Below are 25,535 nucleotides of genomic sequence, written 5' to 3'. Positions count from 1 at the left end.
GGTAGGTATTTATTTTTAGTTGTAATTAGTGTTTAATATTTATTGTAGATTTATTGTTATCTTATAAAATAATTTTAATGTAAATAAATACATATACAGTGTGTAACAAAATAAGTACTTTAGGGTGTGTACGTGTTCCTTGTAGAGAGTTCACTATGAAAATAGCAGCGCTGAAAGACGAAAAAGTTTTTTCACTTTTGTATGGGCAAGGGCCCGAGCGTCACGAGTTTCCCCATACAAAAGTGAAAAAAATTTTTCGTCTTTTAGCGCTGCTACTTTCACAGTGAACTCTCTACAAAGAACACGTACACACCCTAAAGTATTATCACTTATTTTTGTTACACCCTGTATACATATACCTATACCTATAAATTATAATTGCAATGTAGATACTAGATAGATCCAATTAATTGAATTTTTTTTATTGTACATGCAAAAAATTACAACTTTTGAGTCACGTGGAGAAAGCAGCTCATTAATATTTCGCTTTTTGTTTGTTGATTGTTCTCGAATGTGTAACAACATTTATTTTAACTAATTTCTTATAAAATATAATCTTTTATTGTTAAAAATTCACATATTTTAATTTATAATAATGTTAACAGTGACATGTAAATATTTAGAAGTCATACGTTAAAATGTGTTAAGTACCGTACAGGAATTTTAATAGAGAATAAATCCATTAACTTAATTTTATTATGTTTTGTCTGGTCCTTAGAAAATATTATGATAATTTAAAAAATATATACATTATGCACTATACCTTTGATGATTGATCCATATAATTAATTTATTGGTTTATTATAATTTATAACTTATAAGCCAATCGCTGGACGATACTGTCTTAAATTCTAAAATAAATCTTTACAAATATAATAAGTTATTTTATTCCACACTGAATACGACACAAATAGCATTAAAACCCTCTAAACCTTTTCCTGGAAAAACGAATATTTGTAAGGAGCATTGGATTTGGGACGCTCGACCTAATCCAACTTTATTCTACTTCGTTTTTTTCCATAAAATATTTTTATTAATAATAATATTACTTATCTACTTCGTACCTAGTACGCAGTGGGGACTAGCAGTCTTCTTTAATCCTTCGATTGTGGATTCTTGGAAATCTATTGTTACTCTATTGTGTCTCGCTCACCGGTGAGTTTATGGGGCTTGATAGGTTAAATAGGATTATCAATTTGAATACTAGGTGCGTTTGATTCTGGATCGCATTAAAAAATAAAAATGTCTCTACTTTTAGATAGAGTTTCGGCATGGTTGGTTTTGGTTTACACTCTAGGTCTAGTAACTGTATTACATTTCTTAATGGACAATATTATGTTTACAATAGTTCAAGTATACTGTATAGGTAATGTATCTTAATATCTCCCGATAGTTACTTTTAATTTTTACAGGCATGTAGAGTTCTCCAAAAAATATGTTTTCATCGAGCAATCGTTGAGCAAAAATCAAAGCCTTTTAAAAATATCTCGCACTTTTACTAGACCAGTTTGTTATTTAAATTAATAATAATATCCACTTTCGTTCAAAACTTGTCTAGTGAGTCGAAGGCTCCTCCAAGGCTGTGTCCACTAAACACTTAACTAGTACAGTGGGTGAAATTGATTGTGTCGTAAGTCACGTTAATATTACGTGTCGTACAGTTTCTTTTCTCGTTTATTGCGATTTTCGCAGTTTCTGACGAGTGACGTTCGTGTTTAGTTTGTTTTCCGTCGACTTGTTATCTTCTTGTGTTTGAGTGACGTATAAATTCATTTATGGATGTACTAAAGGTAAGTCTAGTTTAGGTGAGTCGGTTGGTTTTATTACAATCAATATGAAAAGAAACACAAAATGCGTTTAAAATATTCAGTTTTGTTTGTTTTTGTGACAATAATGCGAATAAACATCGGCTTATTTGATAAGATGATATTATTATGACGGTGTTGATAAAACATTTTTGCAAGCAAATGATGGGTCTACGAGTAAAACCCGTGACAATTTTTTTACTTTATCTTTTTCAAACAAACAAAATATATACTTTATTGTGCACAAAAATTACAATAAAACTTAAGTATAAACAACAATAATTATTCATAAATCAGACATGTACACAAAGGCGGCCTTATTGCTTTGAAGCAATTTCACAGTTAGATTTGTTTAATTTCACAATTTTCTTTTAATTTACCTCGTTCAAATAACATTACTGCAATCTGGAAACAACATTTACAATAATGATGTAAAATGATCATGTAGTCATCTTGACCTGATATTTTATCTAAGACCTAAGTATTCTAATAAGTTATCTACTTGTTAAAAAAATTAAAACATAATAAATCTTGTTGATTACTAGCCTATGTTTCTTGAATAAAATGAGTCTCATCCCACCTCTCAAGATCAAATCCGACTAGCCGTTTTATCTCTTAAGTTTCGAGTCTAGAACTCTAACTAGAGAACTAGAAGAGAAAAAGAACTAGAGAACTCTAACTATTGTGTCTTGTGTGTACTAAAAATAAATGTTTTCTTTCTTCTTTCTAAAGATTTGAAGGATAATATTATTAAGTATACGAATTACATGCTAGACACGCCCTCGAAATAATACTTTTTGGGCTTTGGCGCAATGGAAAAAACCAGTCTTATTTCCCAAATTACTCCGCTTCCAGATCTGTCCATCACAGCGATGGGTATGCACGAACCGGAACACCCTGTGTCTGGGAGTACTGACCATAGTGCTGCTGCTGAGCACCATAGTGCTCTCGGTGAAACTGCACCACGACGATAATGCCGTGCATGCTCCACTTGTGAACCATAAAGAGAAGACGGTGAGTCAATTTTCCTCTTATTGAGTCAAATCATGCAACACTCTTGTTTCGTTTTGAAAACCTTTGGATATTGGATTATACGGGATGTAACAAAACAAAGTGATAACACTAAATAGGGTGTGCATGTGTCCCTACCAAGCGAGATGTCACTATCAGTAACACTGCGTGGTAAAAAGAGACGTGTGATACATGACAGCAGAACCAATTTTTTTCATCAGTTTGACGTCCAGTCGGCACTTATCGGCACGTTGACAATTTAATCTCTTAAAAATATGCTAGTAATTACGTAAACAAATTTTTACACTCAGACGTAAGCAAATCAATTTCGGTTTCGTTTGACATCTCGAGATTGTTGCTCTATTCCGCTAGGTTTATTAACTTTATGGTCCCTACATATGCAATTTTTTTTGTTATTTGTATGTGTAAGCTTCCCAGCGTAATGAGTTTGCCCATAAAAAATATTACATTTAAAAAAAGTTACTTTCAGCGCTGCTACTTTCACAGTAAACTCTACACAGGGGACTCATACATACCCTAAAGTATTATCAATTAAGTAGTTTTTTTACATCTTGTTGATGAGTAATATATTTTATGTGGTTGCATGTAATTGCTACTTATTTAACTTACTTGACCAAATTGAAATTGGTAAACTGTATTTTTAGATCGGAAGTAACTATTTAAAGGTTACTGAGTATTTAAAATAGGAAAGTAGCACCTATTTAACTACTGTATATCGAAAGTTTGAAAGGCAGAATTACGGTATGCTGGTCACTTATGTATTCATAACGGAATCAAGGATAGCTGATGCTATCAAACAATACAATTTATAATAACTGTAAAGGACAATGGAAATTCAACATTAGAGTAGGTACCTACCAATAGAGAAGTTTTAGCCTCGATTTATGCGAGTCCGCGTGACAGAGCGGTTTCGCCGCTGCACAACAAAATCACGAAGCAATATAATTATTGTACGTAACGTTCCAGCTCTGGATGTCTATATAAGCAGCTAGTCAAATCAAATCAAATCATTTAATTCAGGCATCAGAGGCCCATATAACAAATACCTTAAAATAGCTAGTATAGGCCGAGGCCTATGGGCGGCAGCATCCTAATTCCTATGACGTCCTAGGGGGGCGGCAGCGTCCTAGGATAGCGGCAGGGTTCGTACATAGGGATTAGGGGCGTCAAAATTAAAGTGGCCTATACCTACCTACCCTAATCCGGCCACCTTACCCATGTTTAAAATATTCCTTTACTTTACAATATACCTAATTATTATTAAGAGCTGAACGAGAGCAATAATAACTTTATATTCAACCCAGGACTAACTTTAACCCAAGACAGTCATAAGTGGGTCTTGGTCATGTTTTACCTTACCTTCTGTTGTCTTTTGTTCTAAACTTAATGTGTTTTTAACACAAATAGTAGCTATTATTGTCTTAGATATTGTTTCCTTTGTACCAAAATTATCGTGATTAAGTATATCCATTGGTTACTTGGAAGTTGGAGGTCGCCAAAAATTGTTGCGTGGTTTGTCACCACTCACCTCCTTTTGCAATCAGAATAATTTTCATTCTTAATTTTTAAGTTAGTAAGTATAAAATAATAAGTAAGTACTTAGGTAATATTAAAACTTTGTTTTGTTTCTATTTATTTTAGATGGAAAATTTCAGGCTACCAAAAGAAGTGAAGCCAGTCAATTACAAATTGAAACTTATTCCAAGTCTAGAAAATAAAACGTTTAATGGGTTTATTCGAATAACAATAGAAGTCAACACATCGGCTGAAGTTATACAGCTGCATTCAAAAGATTTGAACATAAATTCAGTAATGTTAGAAAACGATACAATGAAGAGCATTGCAATCAAATCGAATAAAATTAAAAAAGATCTTGAATTACTCGAAGTTCATTTAGTTTCTGCAATTGCTGCTGGAGATTATTATTTGAATATTGATTTTAATGGTAATATGGATAAAAAAATTATTGGATTGTATGCAAGTTCTCTTAAAAATGGCAGGTAAGTAATAAGTAAGATCTAGTAAAATTCTGTTCCTAGGGTTAGACCGCAACGCGATGGGTAGATGTATTTCTAAATTATTTGTATGGATTTTACAGATTCGCAAGACGTCTCCCGCAATGGAAATCTGTCAAATCCATACAAATTTATTCCGCGACGCGCCTCGCCTCGCCTCGTCGCGTTGCGGTCTGAATTGACCCTTAACACACTGCACAAACTTTAAAGATTTAAGGCGGGGATTAATCTCAATCCAAAACGATAACCTTGCACACAACCGAAGACCAAGCGTATACGCATCGCAATAAGATTCATTTTAGCTTAGCATAAAACTGTAGTTACTCGGGCGGATGTTCTCTATTTTTCACGTTTTTTTTTAATATCTTTGGAAATAATCATTATGATACAAAATTGTTCGGTTAAGGACATTTTAATATAGATTTACTAACAATTTATTCAAATAAAATGTATAATTATCCTAGTTAATACTTATATGTCGATGAAATAGATTTTTATCGGAGGTGAGTTTGTAAATTAATTACAGCCAAAGTATTACGTTTTATTAAAATGTTTATGGCTTAAGGTATTTTAAATATTGTGCTTTATATCTCATATTTTTTAACACTTCGTTATTATATTGGAACTAGGTAAACCGGGAGTCACAGAATAACAAAATATTGGGGTTTATCCTCACCTTAAGAGGATACACCAGGGGCGACAGAAATTGAAAATAGGTATTTGAAAATGTATTGCTGTCTCACCAATCTCAAGTCTTCCACCGCAGAGCGCGATAGAGACAACAAGACAAAAGTTCTAATAAAAGAACAGAAAATCTTCGATTCGTTGATCTGGCCATTTTTTTGGGTTTTTGGACGTTCTTATCTTTTTTAATAATAAAATTATGAAAAAAAAAAAAAGAAAACATAGGGACATGCTAATAGTGGCCATAGATATTCAGGAAAAAAATCATAACTCTACCGGCATTATCCAGGGAGGAAACAGGGGACAACGTTTGTATGGAAAAACGGCGGTGTGGACTCCTCTTAAGACGTGATGTTATGTTTTTGGTTGGTTTCTTTGCAATCATAAAAAAACCATTTTGACACATGAAAAAAAAACGATTTGTCAATGTCATCACTGTCAAAACCAGATGTTTGTTGTTTCAAATTTCTCAATCTGTTTTGTATTCACATAATTTTCCTTCCTTTTATGTTAAACTAATGTTAAGTTTAATTTTACTTGTGGGCATGCATTTGTCTGATTTAAGTATAGACGAAGTTTAACGTGATACATATTTGAAGTTTCAACTTGAAACAAATATTACCAATTTGGCCGAAACCGGTCTCTTGTTTTGTTTCTTTTGCATCTTTATAATAATGAGATTCCCTAAGATAACATTGAGTGAAAGACTTTCGAAGGCTATTCGACCAAAACACTATAAATTGACATTGAACCCGGACCTTACAACTGGTTTATTTAAAGGGGATGTTGTTATCAACATTGATGTGCTAAGTCCGAAAACTTTTGTGGCTTTGCATACGAAGTTCCTAGGTATAGACGATGTAAAATTCTACAAAGGTGCCAGTGAAATGACAAATTTCACGTTCTTCGAGGCTACAACCAACGAGCAACTGATTCTTCAATTCAATGACCACTTAGAACCAGGCGCGTATGAAACTCACGTACAGTTCAATGGAAACTTGACTAGAAACATTGTTGGATTTTATTTGTCCCATTTAAAGAACAAAGGGTAGGAATATGATTTATTACCTTAATGGTTATTAGTTAATGGTATCAGTCACTTCTTTAATTGAATGCATAATATAGTGTCACTTAAAGTGAAAATACCTAATAAAAGAGAAAAATAAACAAAACTGACTGCTATCAACTTATACTTATTAATCTATTGTCAACTTACATAAATTTTTTTTCTTCAGGACAATGGTAGCCAGTAAATTTCAACCAACATACGCTCGGCAAGCATTCCCTTGCTTTGATGAGCCAGAGTTCAAAGCAACTTATGATATTACATTGGTGAAGCCTCAAGATTATATTGCTTTGTCTAACATGAATGTAAGCTGCCTTTATAAATTGTCTAACACTTTTTTCAGAATAGTTTGTATTCAAAGGGGTACGAAGATTTTGGCCGACCTACCGTTATACCACTATTGTGTTTTTCCGCGTTCATGAATATTTTTTTCAAACAAAAATGGATAGCTAACATCAATACAAACAAAAAATATTCTTGGACAAAACCGCGGAAAGTGTCACATTTTGAAGTTATGAGCTGCCAATGTTTTACCAATTTAAGATATTGCAACTTTGGCAGCCCATATCTTCGAAATGTGACACTTTACGTGGTTTTGTCCAGGATTATTTTTTGTTTGTATTGATGTTAGCTATCCATTTTTGAAAAAAATATTTGTGAATGCGTAAAAACACAATTACGGAAAGTAGGTCAGCCAAGCTCCATATAAAAATCTTCATACCCCTTTGCAAATTTATATGATTTGAGTAATAAACCTATTTTTTAGTTATTGGCTAGTTATTAATACAAAATTTTGTTTGTATTTGTATAAAGCATTATTCTCATTGATGCAGAACTAATCATCGTACCCTATGTTTTCAGGAAATATCCAAAGAGTTTGATAAAGACACCAATTCTGATATAGTGACATTTGCCACCAGTGTACCAATGTCTACATATTTAGCATGTTTTGTGATTTGCAACTTTGATTATAAAGAAACGGAAATCGATACACACGGCATTGGCAAAAACTTCACCTTAAGATCTTTTGCACAGAAAAATGAAACTCACAAAATAGATTTTGCTCAAGACATTGGGAAACGAGCCACTGAATTCTACATTCAGTACTATAATGTTCCATTCCCTCTGCCAAAACTAGGTTGGTAATGTAAACATTTTTTTCATATTATAATATATAGCTGTATTCTAGATAAAATAGATTTCCATAATTATTTCAACCATTCATGTAATGTAAGATGACCTCTGTGGCTCAGTGGTGAGCGCGTTGGTAGCTCAAGCCGAGGGTCGCGGGTTCGAATCCCGCCGACGGAACAAAAAGTTTTCAATGTTCCCGGGTCTGGATGTGTATTAAATATGTGTATGATATAATAAAAATCTTAAATATATGTCTAGTATAAAAGTATTAAATACATTTCCGTTGTCTGGTACCTGTAACACAAGTCCTTTAGGTACTTAGCACGGGGCCAGACTAACGTGATCTGAAGCATCCATAGATATTAATTATTAAAAAAAAATGATTTTGAAATATGTGTATATTGGGTTAATTCAGAGCCAGTCCACACGGCGCGTTGCGTAAGCGTTGCGTCGACGCAGCGCTGTCGTTGCGTTGTTACAAAACAAATAACCAAGGTGTTCCCACGGCGCGCTGCGTCGTCGCACTGCACATATGACGGACAGCAGCCACCGAGAGGAAGCGGGAGGGGGTGTTGACGTTAAGACTGCTTCGTAATAACGCTGCGATGGCGCAGCGCCCGTGTGGCCGGCTAAGCGTAAAACGGCAGCGCTGCGTCGACGCAACGCGCCGTGTGGACTGGCTCTTATTTACACATAATATTTTAACACAACTTAAAATAAATGGCTCTTATAAGTTTGACATGTCTATTGTCTGTGTATATTGTGTGTGTCATAGTAGCTTTCAAATTTGACTTAATAATTGGCAAATATCTACTACTGTTTAGCTTTGTCCACACTGTGCCTTTTTCTGTTCGTCAAGAGCATGCGTTATAGCGCAGTCAATAGCGAACGTGAGGCTTGCCCTCTGACCGTATCCAAAACTTCAAGGGAGATCGCACACTTTTTGTGTGATCGAGTCTGCGGCGCACAAAAAGTGTGCCGACTGCGATCTCCCCAAAAATGACAATATTGGCGTTGCGTTCCTTGACGCATTCAATTATTGAATGCGCCAATATGAAAGTTGATGACGAAAATTGAAGATGAAAGTGCACAGTGTGGACATAGCTTTTATAACTTGTTAAGTTTCAAAAGTGTCATTCTGCTAATCCTATGTAAACATATTGTGGGTTTGTGATTTCAGACATGATTGCCATACCCGATTATGTGTCTGGCGCAACAGAACACTGGGGTCTCATCACATACAGAGAAACATCATTCCTTGTTGATGAGACAACAGCATCCTCAACGAATAAGATAAATGTTGCCAACACTATTGCTCACGAGTTAGCTCATATGTGGTTTGGAAACCTGGGTATGTTTCATTCAATCCATACTTCCTAATAATATTATAATATTATATGCGAAAGTGTGTCTGTCTGTCTATCAATCTCTTACCTCCTCAAGCTTAAACCGCTAAACCAATTTAGATGAAATATGGTATGGAGATATTTTAAGAGGCTCAAAAAGACATAGGATAGTTTTTGTTACAAAAAAATGGATGTGCCCGCTCTGTAAGCGAATTACCGCGCAACAGAGTTGCGGCCGTTAACTAGTAATAAATAATAATAATATCTATATCTATATTCTATACATATTATATAACAAAGTCGCTTTTTTTCCCTTATGTCCCTTTGTTCCCTTTAATCTTTAAAGCTACGCAACGGATTTTGATGATGTGTTAGATAGCCCATTTATCGAGAAAGGCTATAGGCTATATTTTATCACGTTAAGACTAATAGGAGCGAAGAAATAGAGGAAAATGTGGAAAAAACGGGGAAAAATATTTGAAAGGGCTAACTTGAACGCACTAATCTCAGGAACTACTGGTCCGATTTGAAAAATTATTTCAGTGTTATATAGCCCATTTATTGAGAACAGCTATAGACTATATTTTATCACGCTAAGACTAATAGGAGAATGTAGAAAAAACGGGGGAAATTATTTGAAAGGGCTTATCTCGCGAACTACTGGAGCAATTTTTATATTATTTGGCACAGATAAGAAGTAGACCACGTGAAGGATCATAGGCAATCGATTTTAATCATTTTTCAGTGGCTATATATTTTATACCCGTGCGACGCCGGGGCGGGTCGCTAGTGTTACATAAATGCAAACATGTATCTGTCTGTCCATTTCTATGTTCAGATATTTTGGTTTGCATCTTGGGAAAGGACAAAATATTGTATAAATTAATCCTGGAAAAATTTATGAAACATTGTTTTCTTGGAGTTTTATTCATATTCCTTGAAATATATTTCAGTGACAATGAAATGGTGGGATGAGGTGTGGCTGAACGAAGGTTTCGCTTCATACATGCAGGTCAAGGCCTTGAATGCTCTAGAACCTTCTTGGACTATGGTAAGAATGCAATATTATTATTATCATCACACAAAAAAACTTGCTACTCTATCTATCTACATCTTGCTACTCTATCTATCTACATCTTGCTACTCTATCGATCTACAATCACCTCCAAAATGAAAAACCGGCCATGTGCGAGTTGGACTCGCCCATGAAGGGTTCCGCAGCAGCAATAAGGTATATTTTTATGAAATTAATAGGTTTTTGATTTATTTTCATATTTCAGTTGATTTAATGAAAGTTAAATTACCATTTATGACGTTTAAAAAAACTACTGGCTAGATCTCGTTCAAACTAATTTTTTGTTAGTAGGTTTTGTAGTACCTAATGAATGAAATAAAATCAGAGAAGTTGATTCCTATGCAAATCGGGGACCTAAGTAGTTTGGTCGCGTTACGTCAAACCCAGCTGACAGATCACAATTAACATTAAATTGACATATTCGACCAAATTACGTTGGTCTGTCAATTGCATAGGAATCAACTTCCTCGATGGTACAATCATATATTTTTTTTGACTTATCATGTCAAAAAAAAAAATATGATTGAAAAATATACTTTAGAAGTTAGAAGGGGACACACATTTTGCCACTTTGGAAGAGTCTCTCTTGCAAACTATTCAGGTTAGAAAAAAATTATATTAGAAACCTCAATATGATTTTTGAAGACCATACCCCACACGCATAGGTTAGATGAAAAAAAAATTTTTTTGTTACTGCTGTATCTATGGGAACCACTAAAATTTTTAATATTTTTTCCATTTTTGTAACAAAATCTTAAAGCGGTTCACAGACTACATCTACTTACAAAGTTTCAATAGTATAGCTCTTATAGTTTCGGAGAAAAGTGCCTGTGACATACGGAGGGACAGACAGACAGACATGACGAATCTATAAGGCTTCCGTTTTTTGCCATTTGGCTACGGAACCCTAAAAAAGAGGACGCTGTATCTTTGGCTGTATAGATTTTTCTATTATTAGTTGCGTTTTTGAATTTCAATGCTTGAGCTAATATATTTTTCACAAGTCGCTTCCTACTGTATTTTAATTTCGAACCATTTTATTAAGAAACTATTTTATTTCAGCTCGACCAATTCTTGACGAAGACACTGCACAGTGTTCTCGTAACAGACGCCAAAGTGTCCAGCCATCCTATAGTCCAGACGGTGGACACTCCTGATCAAATAACAGCTATATTTGACGCTATATCTTATAACAAGGTATGTTGCATTGAGCACCAAGACACCATGAGCAGTTAGCAATAAACACTAAAACTAGAGTGGTTGTCAACGCCATCTATTCTGAGGCAGGAGCTGTATTTAAATCTATATATTAATACGTGAGCGAAAAAGAATTCAGGAAGGCTACCATAAAAGGTCCTTGTAATAGTGTTAAGACTGCAGGTAACATTACTGTTCTTTTCCAGGGTTCATCGGTGTTACGTATGTTGGAAGGCTTCATAGGCGAAGATAACTTCCGTAAAGGCGTGTCGGACTATCTCAAGAAGTTCGAGTTTGGGAACACCGTGACGCAAGACCTGCTCACTTGCCTCGACAAATACTTTCGAAGTGACAACTCAAAACTTAATTTGACGTAGGATTAATTCAACTTTCATTTAGTAAATGCTCCTTAGGCTGCGTTTCCACCAGAGATGTGTTGCGAGCAATGTGTTTTTGAGAACCAATAGAATCGCTTCATTGACGTAAGCTTGCCATGACATCGCTCAGCGCGGCGTTGCTATATTGGATCTTAAAAACACATTCCTCGCACACATCTCTGGTGGAAACGCAGCCTTATGCGGTTCAAAGACTTTATTAGCATCCAAGTAGACAAGGCTGTTTATGAACGTGGCGAGAAAAGGAACTAACACTTCTATGATATAAAAACGTCATTTTTGACATGTGTTTGACAGTTCTCCTTTACCAGCAGCGCCCATTGACATCATTGATATATCATAATATTAATACGTGAACGAAAAACTTTGTAACCCTTTTTACGAAAAATGGGGAAACGTAGGTGCATGAAATTTTGCACAGTTATAGTTTATATGGTGAAGGAGTGCATCGAACTAATATGATTTTGAAATTACGCTTTTATCATACATTTTTTTAACAAATAAAACATTACACACACTACAACACACACACATGAGAAATGACATATTTTTGAGTGACAAGCCTATACATACGAATTATACTCTTTTATTTATGGTTGAAGACTGTTGACAACAAGTTGACAAATTGAAAATGGATTATAGTTTTTTTTATTGAATCTTAGATACTATTAGACAATGCTTACACGGCCAATCTGAGATGAGCTAGAGACAAGAGTTGAAAAAAAAAGGTAAAGTCAATATATTTTTTACAAAAATATAAAGGTAGTAGTCCTAATGTCGTTGAAACTAAGGTCGAATTTCGACCATTGGGCGATCTCTAGTTAATTTAAAGCCTTGTCGAATTATACATAATACATTTTTTTTTTATGGAATAAGGGAGCAAACGGGCCACCTGATGGAAAGCAACTTCCGTCACCCATGGACACTCGCAGCATCAGAAGAGCTGCAGGTGCGTTGCCGGCCTTTTAAGAGGGAATAGGGTAATAGGGGAGGGTAGGAATGGGAAGGGAAGGGAAGGGAATAGGGTAGGGGATTGGGCCTCCGGTAAACTCACTCACTCGGCGAAACAGCGTAAGCGCTGTTTCACGCCGGTTTTCTGTGAGAACGTGGTATTTCTCCGGTCGAGCCGGCCCATTCGTGCCGAAGCATGGCTCTCCCACGTATAATCATATCTCCCACATATAATAGGTAATAATTAGCGCCTTAAGATTAATTTATGCTTACTCAAATGACATATTATGACTGAGATATTCATATGTAATTTATGTATTATTTATTTATTTATTTAATCAGGACACCAAACAGCATATACCTACATCGAAATATCATTAAAATAAGCATATTAATTATCATACATTTTTCTAATGCATGTACCTTGGCAGGTGACACGGCATTTATAATCAAAACTCCACAAAATACAATATGAAATTATTAACTACTAAACTGAAAAACAATTTCTTAAATGAATTATATATTGTGTGATTGTTAACTAACAATAATTATATCTGCATCCATTTTATAAATTAATGTTCCCTATTAAATCTAGACTTCAGCTTATGGATCAGTCATGCATGATTTCTCAAGAATGCTACGTAAATGCTAGTTTTACTATGTATAAACATTAAACATCTATCATAATTATTTCAACATTATTCAATAATCATATTGCTAAAAAAGTGTCATAGAGTTTACATAATTTTTTGTTCCAGCTACATAATGGATACTTGGACAAGACAAATGGGTTATCCAGTGTTGAATGTTACTAAAAATGAGGATAACAAGTATGAGGTTACCCAGAATCATTTCCTACTTGATCCAGATGCGGTTATGAAGGAAAAGTCTCCATTTAAGTAAGTCGTTTCCTACGAATAATAAAAACTAAGGCCCTTTTCACATGCATACGGTCGCGGCACGGTCGCCGTACCGTACAAAGTAGAAATGTATGAGCTACTTAGACAGCTTTGACATGGCACGGCGGCGACCCGTGTCATACATTTCTACTTTGTACGGTATGACGATCATGCCGCAACCGTATGCATGTGAAAATGGCCTAAGGAAACTTAACTCAACCATTTTGAAAAGCTGTTGACATCAATTGCCACTTCTATATTTACACAAAATTGTGTACCAAACACATGCATAAAGTGTACATGTATTTGGGACACATTTTGTAGACTCGTGGTCAATTTTTTTTCACACAGATACTCTTCCTTAGTTTTTATTGTTCGTAGATTGTTTCAGTAAAATTGTAAATTCTGTTAGATTGCGAAATAACTAGCAACAACAAATTATAAAATGACGACCGATAGTTAAATTTAAAATGTGGGAGAGCCATGCTTCGGCACGAATGGGCCGGCTCGACCGGAGAAATACCACGTTCTCACAGAAAACCGGCGTGAAACAGCGCTTGCGCTGTGTTTCGCCAAGTGAGTGAGTTTACCGGAGGCCTAATCCCCTACCCTATCACCTTCCCTACCCTCCCCTATTACCCTATTCCCTCTTAAAAAGCCGGCAACGCACCTGCAGCTCTTCTGAGGCTGCGAGTGTCCATGGGCGACGTAAGTTGCTTTCCATCAGGTGACCCGTTTGCTCGTTTGCCCCTTATTTCATACTAGACGTTCCGCGCGGCTTCGCCCGCGTAAATTAGGTATTTCACAGAAAAATTAGTCCACCAAAGAATCCTATGATCCTTCACGTGGTCTACTTTTTATCTGATCCAAATAACAGAAAAAATGCTCTAGTAGTTCGTGAGATAAGCTCTTTCATATAATTTCCCCCGTTTATTTCACATTTTTCTCTATTTCATAGCTCCTGTTAGTCTTAGCGTGATAAAATATAGCTTATAGCCTTCCTCGATAACTGGGCTATCTAACACTGAAAGACTTCAAATCGGATCAGTACTTCCTAAGATTAGCGCGTGCAAATAAGCCTTTTCAAATAATTTCCCCCGTTTTTCCCACATTATCCACTATTTTTTCGCTCCTATTAGTCTTAGCGTAATAAAATATAGCATATAGCCTTTCTTAATAATTGAGCTATCTAACACTGAAAGAATCTTTCAAATCGGACCAGTAGTTCTTGAGATTAGCGCGTTCAAATAAGCCCTTTCAAATAATTTCCCCCGTTTTTTCCACATTTTCCTCTATTTCTTCGCTCTTATTAATCTTAGCGTGATAAAATGTAGCCTATAGCCTTCCTCGATAACTGGGCTATCTGACACTGAAAGAATTTTTCAAATCGGATCAGTAGTTCCTGAGATTAGCGCGTTCAAACAAACAAACTAACAAACTCTTCCGCTTTATAATATTAGTATAGAAAAAAAAATAGAAAGCAGGACGCGCTGGTTGGTTAAACGTAGTATGCCGTTTATCTTTTATTAATATTTTAAGTATGTAGTTCATATTAAAAATAACGATTATTTCTGCAGGTATCGTTGGTTTGTCCCGATCACATACAAGACTAGCAAGGGTGTCCATGATAATATTCTTTGGTTCCCCAACACTGAGGATTCTGGTATGTACCAAAACTAATAATATTATTTTAGTTATTGTACTTATTGTACCTTTTAATTGACTTTCAAAAGAAATATAATTAATACATTTGTCGAAAAATAAATAGTGGTTAACCTTTTTAAAAAAGAATAAATGATAATAAATGATTTTAGTTGAAATAACGTTGGACAAGGACGAGGAATGGATAAAACTGAACAACAATCAAGTGGGATACTATCGAGTGAACTACCCACTAGAAATGTGGGAGAAGCTTATAGAACAACTGAAGAGTGGCTCGTCACAGGTAGGGTAAACTGTTTAGTCATTGACACCTATTTATTATTATAAATAAATCTAAAAGCTTATTTATTAGCCCGGCCGCACATTGTCCGAAATTTCTGATCAGAAACAGTTGAACGTCCGCGCTGTCTCTTACATTTTGTACTGAGCCGAGTGAGCTCGAACTCGCCGGAAGGATATTTCGGATAGTGTGCGGGGTGGCGGTCCGGCGAAATTCAACTGTTTCTGATCAAAATTCGGACAATGTGCGCCGGGCTTAATCATTTCACTCTTACGTCACCGTAGGCCTGTTTGGATTAAATTATCTAGTTCATCGCGCATAACATTTAGTTAAAAAACATTTTAATGATAAAACGTCAACTTTGAATTTAAATTATTAAGGTCAACAAACACCTTGAAATAAAGTTCTATTTCAATATATTATGTATTGTGTCCGGGTGGTTATGTCTGAATGTCCAAATGTACTGGTCAACGCAACGTACTGTTATATCCCTTGTAAGTTAGTAGAAATGCAGACAAGGTGCTGATACAGCATCAGCACCTACTCATCCTATGCAGTTAGTCAGATCGGAAGCCAGTTCGGTCACAACCTCGGGCCAGCGCGGACGTTTTCCTAACCTTATAATTTCCAAGTGTATTTTCCAGTGAGAATAAAATTCCTTTTTTTTAAAAAGGCTTTTGGAAAACCCGTTCTAACAGTACGTACTTCAAAAAAAACTTTTCCCAAAATGACTGATTTTCTACAGGTATTTTTGCTATTCTTCATAATATCTTTATTTCAGCTAACTATATCAGACCGCGCGCATCTCCTAAACGACGCGTTTGCGCTAGCGGAGGCCTCTGCCCTGCCCTACTCGGTGCCCCTCCACCTGACTACGTACCTGACTGCAGAGGCGGATTACGTGCCGTGGGACACCGCCGCTACCGCGCTCAATAAGCTCGCTAACAATGTCAGAAATACGAGTGCCAGTGAGCTACTTGAGGTATGTATGATAAGAAGATATTAATGGAACGAAGTTCCTTATGGCGCGTTTGGTGTAAAAGAGGCTAGACAGAACGATATTTGACCTTGACACTTTTTTATTAGTATCTGCATAGTAGGGGCAGAGGGCGTTGATAGTATGCCTGGGTGTCAATAGATGGCTTTTTTTTAATAATTTTATGAGTGTATATTATGTATATAGGTTTTTTGAACATAAGAAATAACTTCGTTCCATTCCGGTGTCCCCTGACGCCTCTCAAGTTTTTTTATTTATTTAATGCTGTTAGCACACTAACGCCTGCTGGATGACAATTGTTTAGACCCTATCCGCCAGTCTGGGAACTACGATTAAATATAACTAGAGATCGCCCAATGGTCGAAATTCGACCTTAATTTCAACGACATTAGGACTACTACCTACCTATATTTTGTAAAAAACATTGACTTTATAATTTTTTTTTCAACTCTTGTCTCTGGGACTTACCTGATCTCAGACTGGCCGTGTAAGCATTGTATAATAGTATCTAAAATTCAATAACAAAAAGTATAATCCATTTTCAATTTGTCAACTTTTTGTCAACAGACTTCAACTCAAAAATCTGTCATTTCTCATGTGTGTGTGTTGTAGTGTGTGTAATGTTTTATTTGTTAAAAAAATGTATGATAAAAGCATAATTTCAAAATAATATTAGTTCGATGCACTCCTTCACCATATAAACTATAACTGTGCAAAACTTCATGCACCTACGTTTCCCCATTTTTCGTAAAAAGGGTTACAAAGTTTTTCGTTCACGTATTAATATTATGGTGATATTTCTCTAGTTTCAATTATTATTATTTCTTATTCTCGCCTTTAATTGGTGATTGACGTAGATATTTACGTACAGTGCTCCCAAAGTGATAATGCGCATAGAAATTTTCGTAATTTTTCGACAACGGTCGTATTTCCCGAGCGTCGGAAGACGTAGCTGCAAGCGCTGTTTTAAACTTAACTTTAAGAAAAACAGCGCTTTGCAGCGATATAGAGGCGCCTGACGTTGCTTGGACGTAGCCGTGGTAACGCCGCGATGGCTTCCCGGTGAGTTAGCGACAGCGGACAGCCACCGGCTATATGATATTTACTTCTAGTTCCTTTGTACAAGATGCAAAATGCAAGTTTCATAGATTCGGGTGTTTTCGTGATTACGACAATAATTAGCGAAGATTTCCATGCGCATTATTAATTTGGGAGTACTGTACTGTTATTCACTTCTTACCGGGCCATTCTATATTTTTGCTGTTGACTGTTTACGATGTTTTTTAACAAGATCGGTTGCTCAGTTTTCCATAATATGCTTCTCGCCGGGTTAGTTCCCGAACCGGTGGTACTCATATAGACGTTCTAAAGGTATTAATTTTTAACCAATTTAGAAATAAAACATTTTCCATTTAATTTCATAACAAAATGTCGTTTCAGCGTTTCATCCAACACATAATAAAGCCGCAGTACGACAAACAGAGTTGGGAGGCGAGCAAGATCGGTGTCATTGAAGGGTGAGCTCCTTATTAAATGCTGTACATCTACTCGTGGTAACTTTGTCGCAAAGTTACAGCGAAATTGAGCCATACTTCGGCACGAATGGGCTGGCTCGACCGGAGAAATACCACGGGCTCACAGAAAACCGGCGTGAAACAGCGCTTGCGCTGTGTTTCGCCGAGTGAGTGAGTTTACCGGAGGCCCAATCCCTTGCCCTATTCCCTTCCCTACCCTTCTCTATTCCCTCCCTAACCTCCCCTATTCCCTCTTAAAAGGCCGGCAACGCACCTGCACCTCTTCTGATGTTGCGAGTGTCCATGGGCGATGGAAGTTGCTTTCCATCAGGTGACCGTTTACTCGTTTGCCCCCTTGTTACATAAAAAAAATTAAAATTTTCCATAACTTACACGATATTATTACATACCATAATGTAACCATTTGCAACTCTTTTGAATGATGTTATAAAACAGGGGTTAACGTACGTACGAACGTTAACGTACAACGAAACCTTTTTGAGACTCGGACGAATCGGAAAACCGCGTCCTACTCTAAGGGCCGCGCTACACCGGAATGGCAGCGGCCGGCAGCGGCCGGCAGCGGCGCGGCGAGCACTTTTAGTGTGAAATAATTTAAACTTTATTTACATACTTATAACTAAGTAATATCGCTCGAAAACTTCAAAAAGGCCGCGCGTCCGTCGGCGGAAAGTGCTCGCGGCTGTCGCGTCTGCGAGGTACCTCGAGGTGGCTCGCGCTCCTTGCGTTGGCTCCCCCCACCGCACGCGCTAGTTTTATGGCAAATGTTTATAGCCGATACAGCATATCGATGTCCGTCATGCTTGCCGCGTCAGAACAAACTAACTCACTCGCAAGCGTGTGGATGAATTTCGAAATTAAACCAAACGTTTGTGTCCATTTGTGGCAATTTGGAGTTTGTAGCAAACGCCAAGCGTGCGGACGTAGCATTAGGGCAGGACGCGGCATTCCAATTCGATTGAGAGACTCAAAACGGTTTGTTGTAGGCCTCCATGGTGTGCACTTTTCCAAAATCAGTCGGTTCGAGTTCCGCCTAGTATACCAATTTCTCAAAATGTAATTTATATAATACAGTTTTATTTTTATCAAAATCGACCTGTAGCGGTAGCACGGCGACCAGCGGAAATGCAAAAGTATGGACAAACTGTGGAAATAAACCTAAGGTGCCGTTTCGATCTTTTTTCGTTCCGAAAAATTCAATTAAAATGCCACTTTATGACACACTATAGTATATGTCATAATGTAGGATATTATTTGAATTTTTAGAACTATAGTCTGTCATAAAGTGGCTTTTTAATTGAATTATTCGGAACTAAAAAAGATCGGAACGGCACCTTAAGTTTATCGCCACAGTTTGTGACTAAAGTCTGTCGTAAAGTGGCAATTTAATTGAATATTTCGGAACGAAAAAAGATCGGAACGGCACCTTCGGTTTATTTCCACAGTTTGTCCATACTTTCGCATTTCCGCTGGTCGCCGTGCTAGCACTACTGGTAACTTTTCAAATTAAAAAAAAGTCTCCTACACGTCTAGCTGTTGTGGTGAACGACGTTTCGGTGAATACCAAGACGCGAACCGAACCCTTTACCTTCGAGTCAAGGGCCACACTCTAACCCATTCCCAATATTCAATCTATCTCTGGTTTGACATACAACCGATCATCGCAGATAACACTGAATTGACATAAAATATATTATGTCTCTTATGTCTAATGTGAGCTATTCCTATCTCTAGTAGGGCACAATCAGAGATAAATCAAATATTGGGAACCGCTAAACGCCGAAAGCGTTATATCATCTATAGCAGGGGTCACCAATTAGTTTCGCTCGGGGTCCGTTTTAAGAATTAAAATGACCTTCGCGGTCCACACATTTAAAAAGTATATTTATTAAACAAATGTAATTACGGAAATTACAAAGGTGTTTATTTGTATCAATGAGAAAAGTGTCAATTTTTTTGCTACAAGTTCATCAGTATGTCGAGACTTAAATTAATTTTTAAAGAAGAATATGTTGGTCCGCACACAATTGGTCGGTGGTCCGGATGCGGACCGCGGTCCGCCATTTGGTGACCCCTGATCTATAGGTTTGGATTTTGCTTAACATTCTCTTTACAAAAATTCACATTTTTTTTAAAGTTTATCTCGGGCCAAGATCCTCTCGCTAGCGACGAAATACCACCTGCCGGCGGCGGAGGGGGCGGTGCGGGCGATGTTCCGCCGCTGGCTCGACGCGCGGGGCTCCACTCAGCCCCTGCCCGTAGAGACGGACCTGAGAGACTTCGTGTATTACTATGGTGAGTACCTACTTATGTTGACAATTCCGAAAGTATTATGTTGTTACTACTTAACCACATTGGAAATAAAACATTTTTATGCGAAATATTTGTATACGTTGACGAAGGTGAAACCTGCAACATGTATTTACCTGCATTTCACAAATAAATCTTATTCTATTCTGTTACAAGCATCAGTTCCGCGCATAACTTTAAGTTGGCAATATTGGGGGGGGATTTCTTTATCAAGCAACCAGATCAGAACACGATCAGTCGTATCACCAGAACACGATATACCATATAGGCCCAACAGCGTGACCCCGTGCGCGTCCCGCCCCGCTCCTCCCCCCACCAAAGAGGGGTTCGAACTTTATTTCTTCCCATTCCATTTCCCTGTAGTGTTAATTTATGCGTAGTCTGTAACAGTATTTAGCTACAATTAATAAAATTTAATAAATTGCATCAGGTATGAGTAACGCGTCTCAAGAGGAATGGGACAAGCTATGGAACATCTACTTGACGGAAAATGACGTGCAGGAGCTGAGCAAACTGCGCGCGGCTCTCGCGGCGCCCCGGAACATAGACATACTTAAGAGGTATAATATACAGGGTGTAACAAAACTAAGTGATAATGCTTTAGGGTGTGTATGTGTTCCTTGTAGAGAGTACACTGTGAAAGTTGCAACGCTTAAAGATTTTTTTTTTTTCACTTTTGTATGGGCAAGCGCCCCACCGTCACGAGTTTTCCCTCACTCCCTCCTCACCTTGTAGATAAATATCACGATTACGACCAAAGTGAAAAAGTTGAGTAATAATTTTTGTAGTCTAGATGTAAATTCAACAATTATATTTTGGTAACATCTACGGATGGTATGAATATGTTGAGGATGAAATGTATATATAGTCTGTCAAGAAAGTGAAGAAATTAAAAAGTGGCAACATCGTAGTGTCATCCCTTTTTTAAAAGCTTTTATTTAACTTGCTTTGTATGTATGTAAGTATGTATGTTCGGGTGAAATCTTGGAACTCAATTTTGGAGTAGATATATTTAACCGATCGAGCTGAAATTTTGCAGGCACGTTTAGTTTGTATGACAATACATGATATTGTATGTGACATCACTCTAAATCCAATATGGCTGACCATCCAAGATGGCGAAATATTTATTTTCTATGCAGTTCTACAATATGGATATTAAATAAAAGGGCTTTTTAAGAGTAACTCGAAAACGAATGTAATGTCATATCCAATATGGCGGCTCATCCAAGATAGAGGTATAGTTATTTTTAATGCACAACTGCAATATGGGTATCAAATGAAAGGGCTCATTGAGAGTAACTCGGAAACGAATGTAATGTCATTCTACATCCAATATGGCGGCTCATCTAAGATGGGGGAATATAGTTATTTTTAAAGCACTTCTGCAATATGGGTATCAAACAAAAATGCTTATTGAGAGTAAATTGAAAAGTCATGTCGTATCCTGTCGTGCCGTGTCGTGTCGTGTCGTGTCGTGTCGTGTCGTGTCGTGTCGTGTCGTGTCGTGTCGTGTCGTGTCGTGTCGTGTCGTGTCGTGTCATGTCGTGTCGTGTCGTGTCGTGTCTTGTTACGTCAAGTCTAAACCAGTCGGGCATTAGAAAATGCCTGGTTGAATCCGGTCATTTTTGTTAAGTGATATTTAATTTTTTAGTCTTAAAATTAAGTAAGTACGATTTCTTAAAGACTTTTAAAGTTAATCAGATTTTAACAAATTCTTGAAACAAAAGAAACTACAATCAAGCAGACTTAAATCTAGTCAGAGTTTTAACTAAAAAACAAAAAATAAATTAAAAGCAAAAAACTTTTTGAAAAAAAGCTTTTACTTATTTAATTACTTTAAAAAGAAGAAAATAAATTTCCCCTTAAAATTTCTAACTATTAAGTTATAACCTCAATATATTATACAATTTGCATTATTATAAAAGCTTGTCGCGAGACTTAACAATCAGTCATTTAATTAAGTACTTTAATAAAATAAAAATATACTTAATATCAAGTTAAATTAGCGTTTATTATTAACAAATCATGCGACAAGCTTTTATTATCATGCAAATTGTATACTTAATATATTGAGGTTATAACTTAATAGTTAGAAGTTTTAAGGGGAAATTTATTTTCTTCTTTTTAAAGTAATTAAATAAAAGCTTTTTTTCAAAAAGTTTTTTGCTTTTAATTTATTCTTGGATTGATTTGAAAGGGATGACACTACGATGTTGCCACTTTTTAATTTCTTCACTTTCTTGACAGGCTATATAGGTATCTGATATCTCTTATGTTTATTCCGTGTTCAAATCCTTTGTTATCACTTATCAGGTTGCACATTGTCTGATAATTCGGAAAAGTAACAGTGTCATAATGTGTGAAAACATGTACAACTCGGGCGAATTAACATGACACCTGGTTCAATTGACGTTTCTCTTAAGTACTGAGTGCAAAAAAAGTTTTTTTATTTTAAGTTATTTCAAAAAAAAAAAAAACGTTACCGGAAGTAGTTATTTTTATAGGGCTACACTAACCACAATATTAACCAAGTACGAGTTGGACTCGCCCAAGGGTTCCTCAGCAGGAATACGAGGTTTATGGATGCGTCCGATAATTTGTATCTAGCTTCATATTAATATATTCCGTGAGTAGCTAATTCATACCACAGACGCAAGGCAATGTTCAAACGTTAATACGAATAACAAAAACTTAACAAATTTAACGTTCAAACGTAACAACTAACAAATAACACAACAAAACTCAACAAAAATCCAAAACAATAACCATTAACTACTAACAAATAACTCCGAAACGTAAACTCAATAACACACGTGTAACGGTAACAGATATAATATGCTAACGCTACTGGACGCGTACGACGAGAGCGGGGTGCTGCGCGGGGAAGCGAGGGAGGGGTAAAATTTAAGCCAGGTGTCAAGTTAACTCGCCCGAGTTGTAAGGTCTTTTTTTCATATAATATTAAGACTTATTACTATCCGGAAATGATTACAGAGAAAAGTTGTCAATAATCATTCAACAGAACCTGTAAAATGCAGTGTAAATTGGCCCTAAAATTAAATTTATGGAAATTATTCGACAGAAACATCGCATACTATCTTAACTTGCACATAAATAACGGGCCATTAGTGCACTAATTACCCCATTATGGCGTTTTGGCGCGCGCTCTGTCTGGGTCCATACGTGGATACTGATTTTACTAGTAGTTTATTAATAATTTGTGAATTGGATAATTTATAAAGCATGTTATGTTACCAAAATTTAAAGTAGGTAGTAGTTGTGGTGTCAAAAAATTAGTTTTAAAATATAAATAATTCAGAACATGTTTATTACGTTTAGATAAGTTTTTTACATTGACCTGACCACTTTACCCGTTGTAACAACCTTTGTTCATGAAATAAACAATCATGAACAAAGGTTGTTAAAACGGGTAAAGTGGTCAGGTCAATGTAAACAACAAGCCATCTACTTATCCAGAAAATCTTTTACATTATAATTTGTTATTATTAATGGCCTTGTAGGCCACTGCTTGGCAAAGGCCTCCGTAACTTAAATCGCGATTTATACTTGCTTTTGGCCAGTCATTATCAAAAACATCCAATGAGTTGTAATAGTGTAATAAAACTATCGTCTTTTTCAGATACCTAACCCTAGCGTGGGGCGAGGAGAACATCCGCAGCCAGGACTACCTCACAGTGCTCAGCCAGATCAGCGCTAATCCCGCGGGTACCGTACTAGTCTGGGACGACGTGCGCGCGCGCTGGCCGCAGTTGGTCGAGCGGTTTACTCTGAACAGCAGATACCTGGGGTCGCTGATACCGAGTATTACCAGCGGGTTCAATACCCCGGAGCAGTTGAAGGAGGTAAGAAAGTTTAAGGGGCTAACACTTTAAGGGGCTCGTACAAATAAAGCGCTCTTACCGCTAAGATTATGCTGAAGATCATTCTTAGGATTATAATATGTTATATGATGTTGTTTTATTAATGCATCGTACTTTAGTATCGTATTATTAACGAGACTGGGCTCACAACTACGCTGTCAAACCGTTAGGAGAGGCTGTTTCTAAAGTGCAGTTAAACCTTAAAACGCTGCACGCACCAAACCAGTAAATAATAAAAGGTCATCTTAAAACGCTAAGAGCGAATCATCCGAGATTTGTATTGAGTATGAAAGCATTTTTTTACTACAGGCCTAAGATGGCCGTTCGACACTAATGCCGGTATAAATAGTCAGTACTCAAGATGCATCTCGGTCTCAAGACACGGTTCAGGCTCTGTGATTGGCTGGCTGTCAAAATTTGGACCAATCACAGAGCCTGGTTCGCATCTTAAGTACTGACTATTTATACCAGCCTAAGTGCTAAGTGCTGATATCAAATCATAATGATTAATGTAAATCGTGCTGGTACTAATAATTAGAGAAGTTGATTCCTAGGCAGATGGAGGACCTACGTAGTTTGGTCGCGTTACGTCAAACCCAGCCGACATATCACAATTAACATTGAATTGACATGATCCAACCAAATGACGGGTGTCTGTCAATTGCCTATGAATCCATTTCCTCGATGGTACTATAAGAGAAGTTGATTCATAGGCAGATTGTAGACCTGCTTAATTTGGTCGCATTTTGTCAAACCAGGGGGGTGAGCCAAGATCTTTTATTTATAGAATCGCCGATCAAAATGTATGGAATTGACATAAGACGAGTCGAACGTCAACGTCATATTGACGAACGCCTATATCAATTCCATACATTTTCATCGGCGATTCTACAACGAAGCGAAAACGAAAAAGTCTTGGCTAAATGGCCCGGTCTGTCAACTGCCTAGGAATGAATTTCCTCGATGGTACAATAACCTGTCATAACCTTTCAGATGGAGGAGTTCTTCGCTGCGTACCCGGACGCGGGTGCGGGGGAGAGCGGGCGGCGGCGCGCGCTCGAGACTGTGCGGAACAACATCAGGTGGGCGGCCGCGCACACCGGTGACGTCACAGATTGGCTGAACACTTACCTCGACGGGTTGAAAGACTAGCACTAACTACGCTACTTGTACTACTACAGAACGTAATTACTGCGCTACTTCGACTAAGCCTAGTAAAGAATGGCTTATAATTAACTGATCACCAGAAATTGTAACATTTCACTGAC

At 36.9% G+C, this 25,535-nt stretch overlaps 1 protein-coding gene across 2 annotated transcripts; it reads left to right on the top strand.

Annotated features, from left to right (window-relative positions):
• Window positions 1-1,676: 1,676 nt before the first annotated feature.
• Window positions 1,677-25,535, top strand: LOC121739732 (glutamyl aminopeptidase). Of its 2 annotated transcripts, XM_042132280.1 has the most exons (18): window positions 1,677-1,790; window positions 2,661-2,819; window positions 4,479-4,837; window positions 6,772-6,907; window positions 7,464-7,740; window positions 8,917-9,087; window positions 10,036-10,133; window positions 11,220-11,354; window positions 11,561-11,727; window positions 13,459-13,599; window positions 15,177-15,262; window positions 15,414-15,544; window positions 16,323-16,523; window positions 17,979-18,055; window positions 20,211-20,368; window positions 20,814-20,943; window positions 24,027-24,249; window positions 25,261-25,535. In XM_042132280.1, the coding sequence occupies exons 1-18, from the start codon at window positions 1,776-1,778 to the stop codon at window positions 25,417-25,419; spliced, it is 2,823 nt and encodes a 940-aa protein (XP_041988214.1). In that variant the 5' UTR covers window positions 1,677-1,775; the 3' UTR covers window positions 25,420-25,535. The 2 variants fall into 2 exon arrangements, with proteins under 2 accessions (XP_041988214.1, XP_041988215.1); XM_042132281.1 differs by lacking the exons at window positions 1,677-1,790; window positions 2,661-2,819; window positions 4,479-4,837 and adding an exon at window positions 6,002-6,584.

This window comes from Aricia agestis, chromosome 2 (assembly GCF_905147365.1).
Source record: "Aricia agestis chromosome 2, ilAriAges1.1, whole genome shotgun sequence".
In the NCBI taxonomy this organism is placed as follows: Eukaryota; Metazoa; Arthropoda; class Insecta; order Lepidoptera; family Lycaenidae; genus Aricia; species Aricia agestis.
This window is presented reverse-complemented; position numbering and strand designations above follow the sequence as displayed.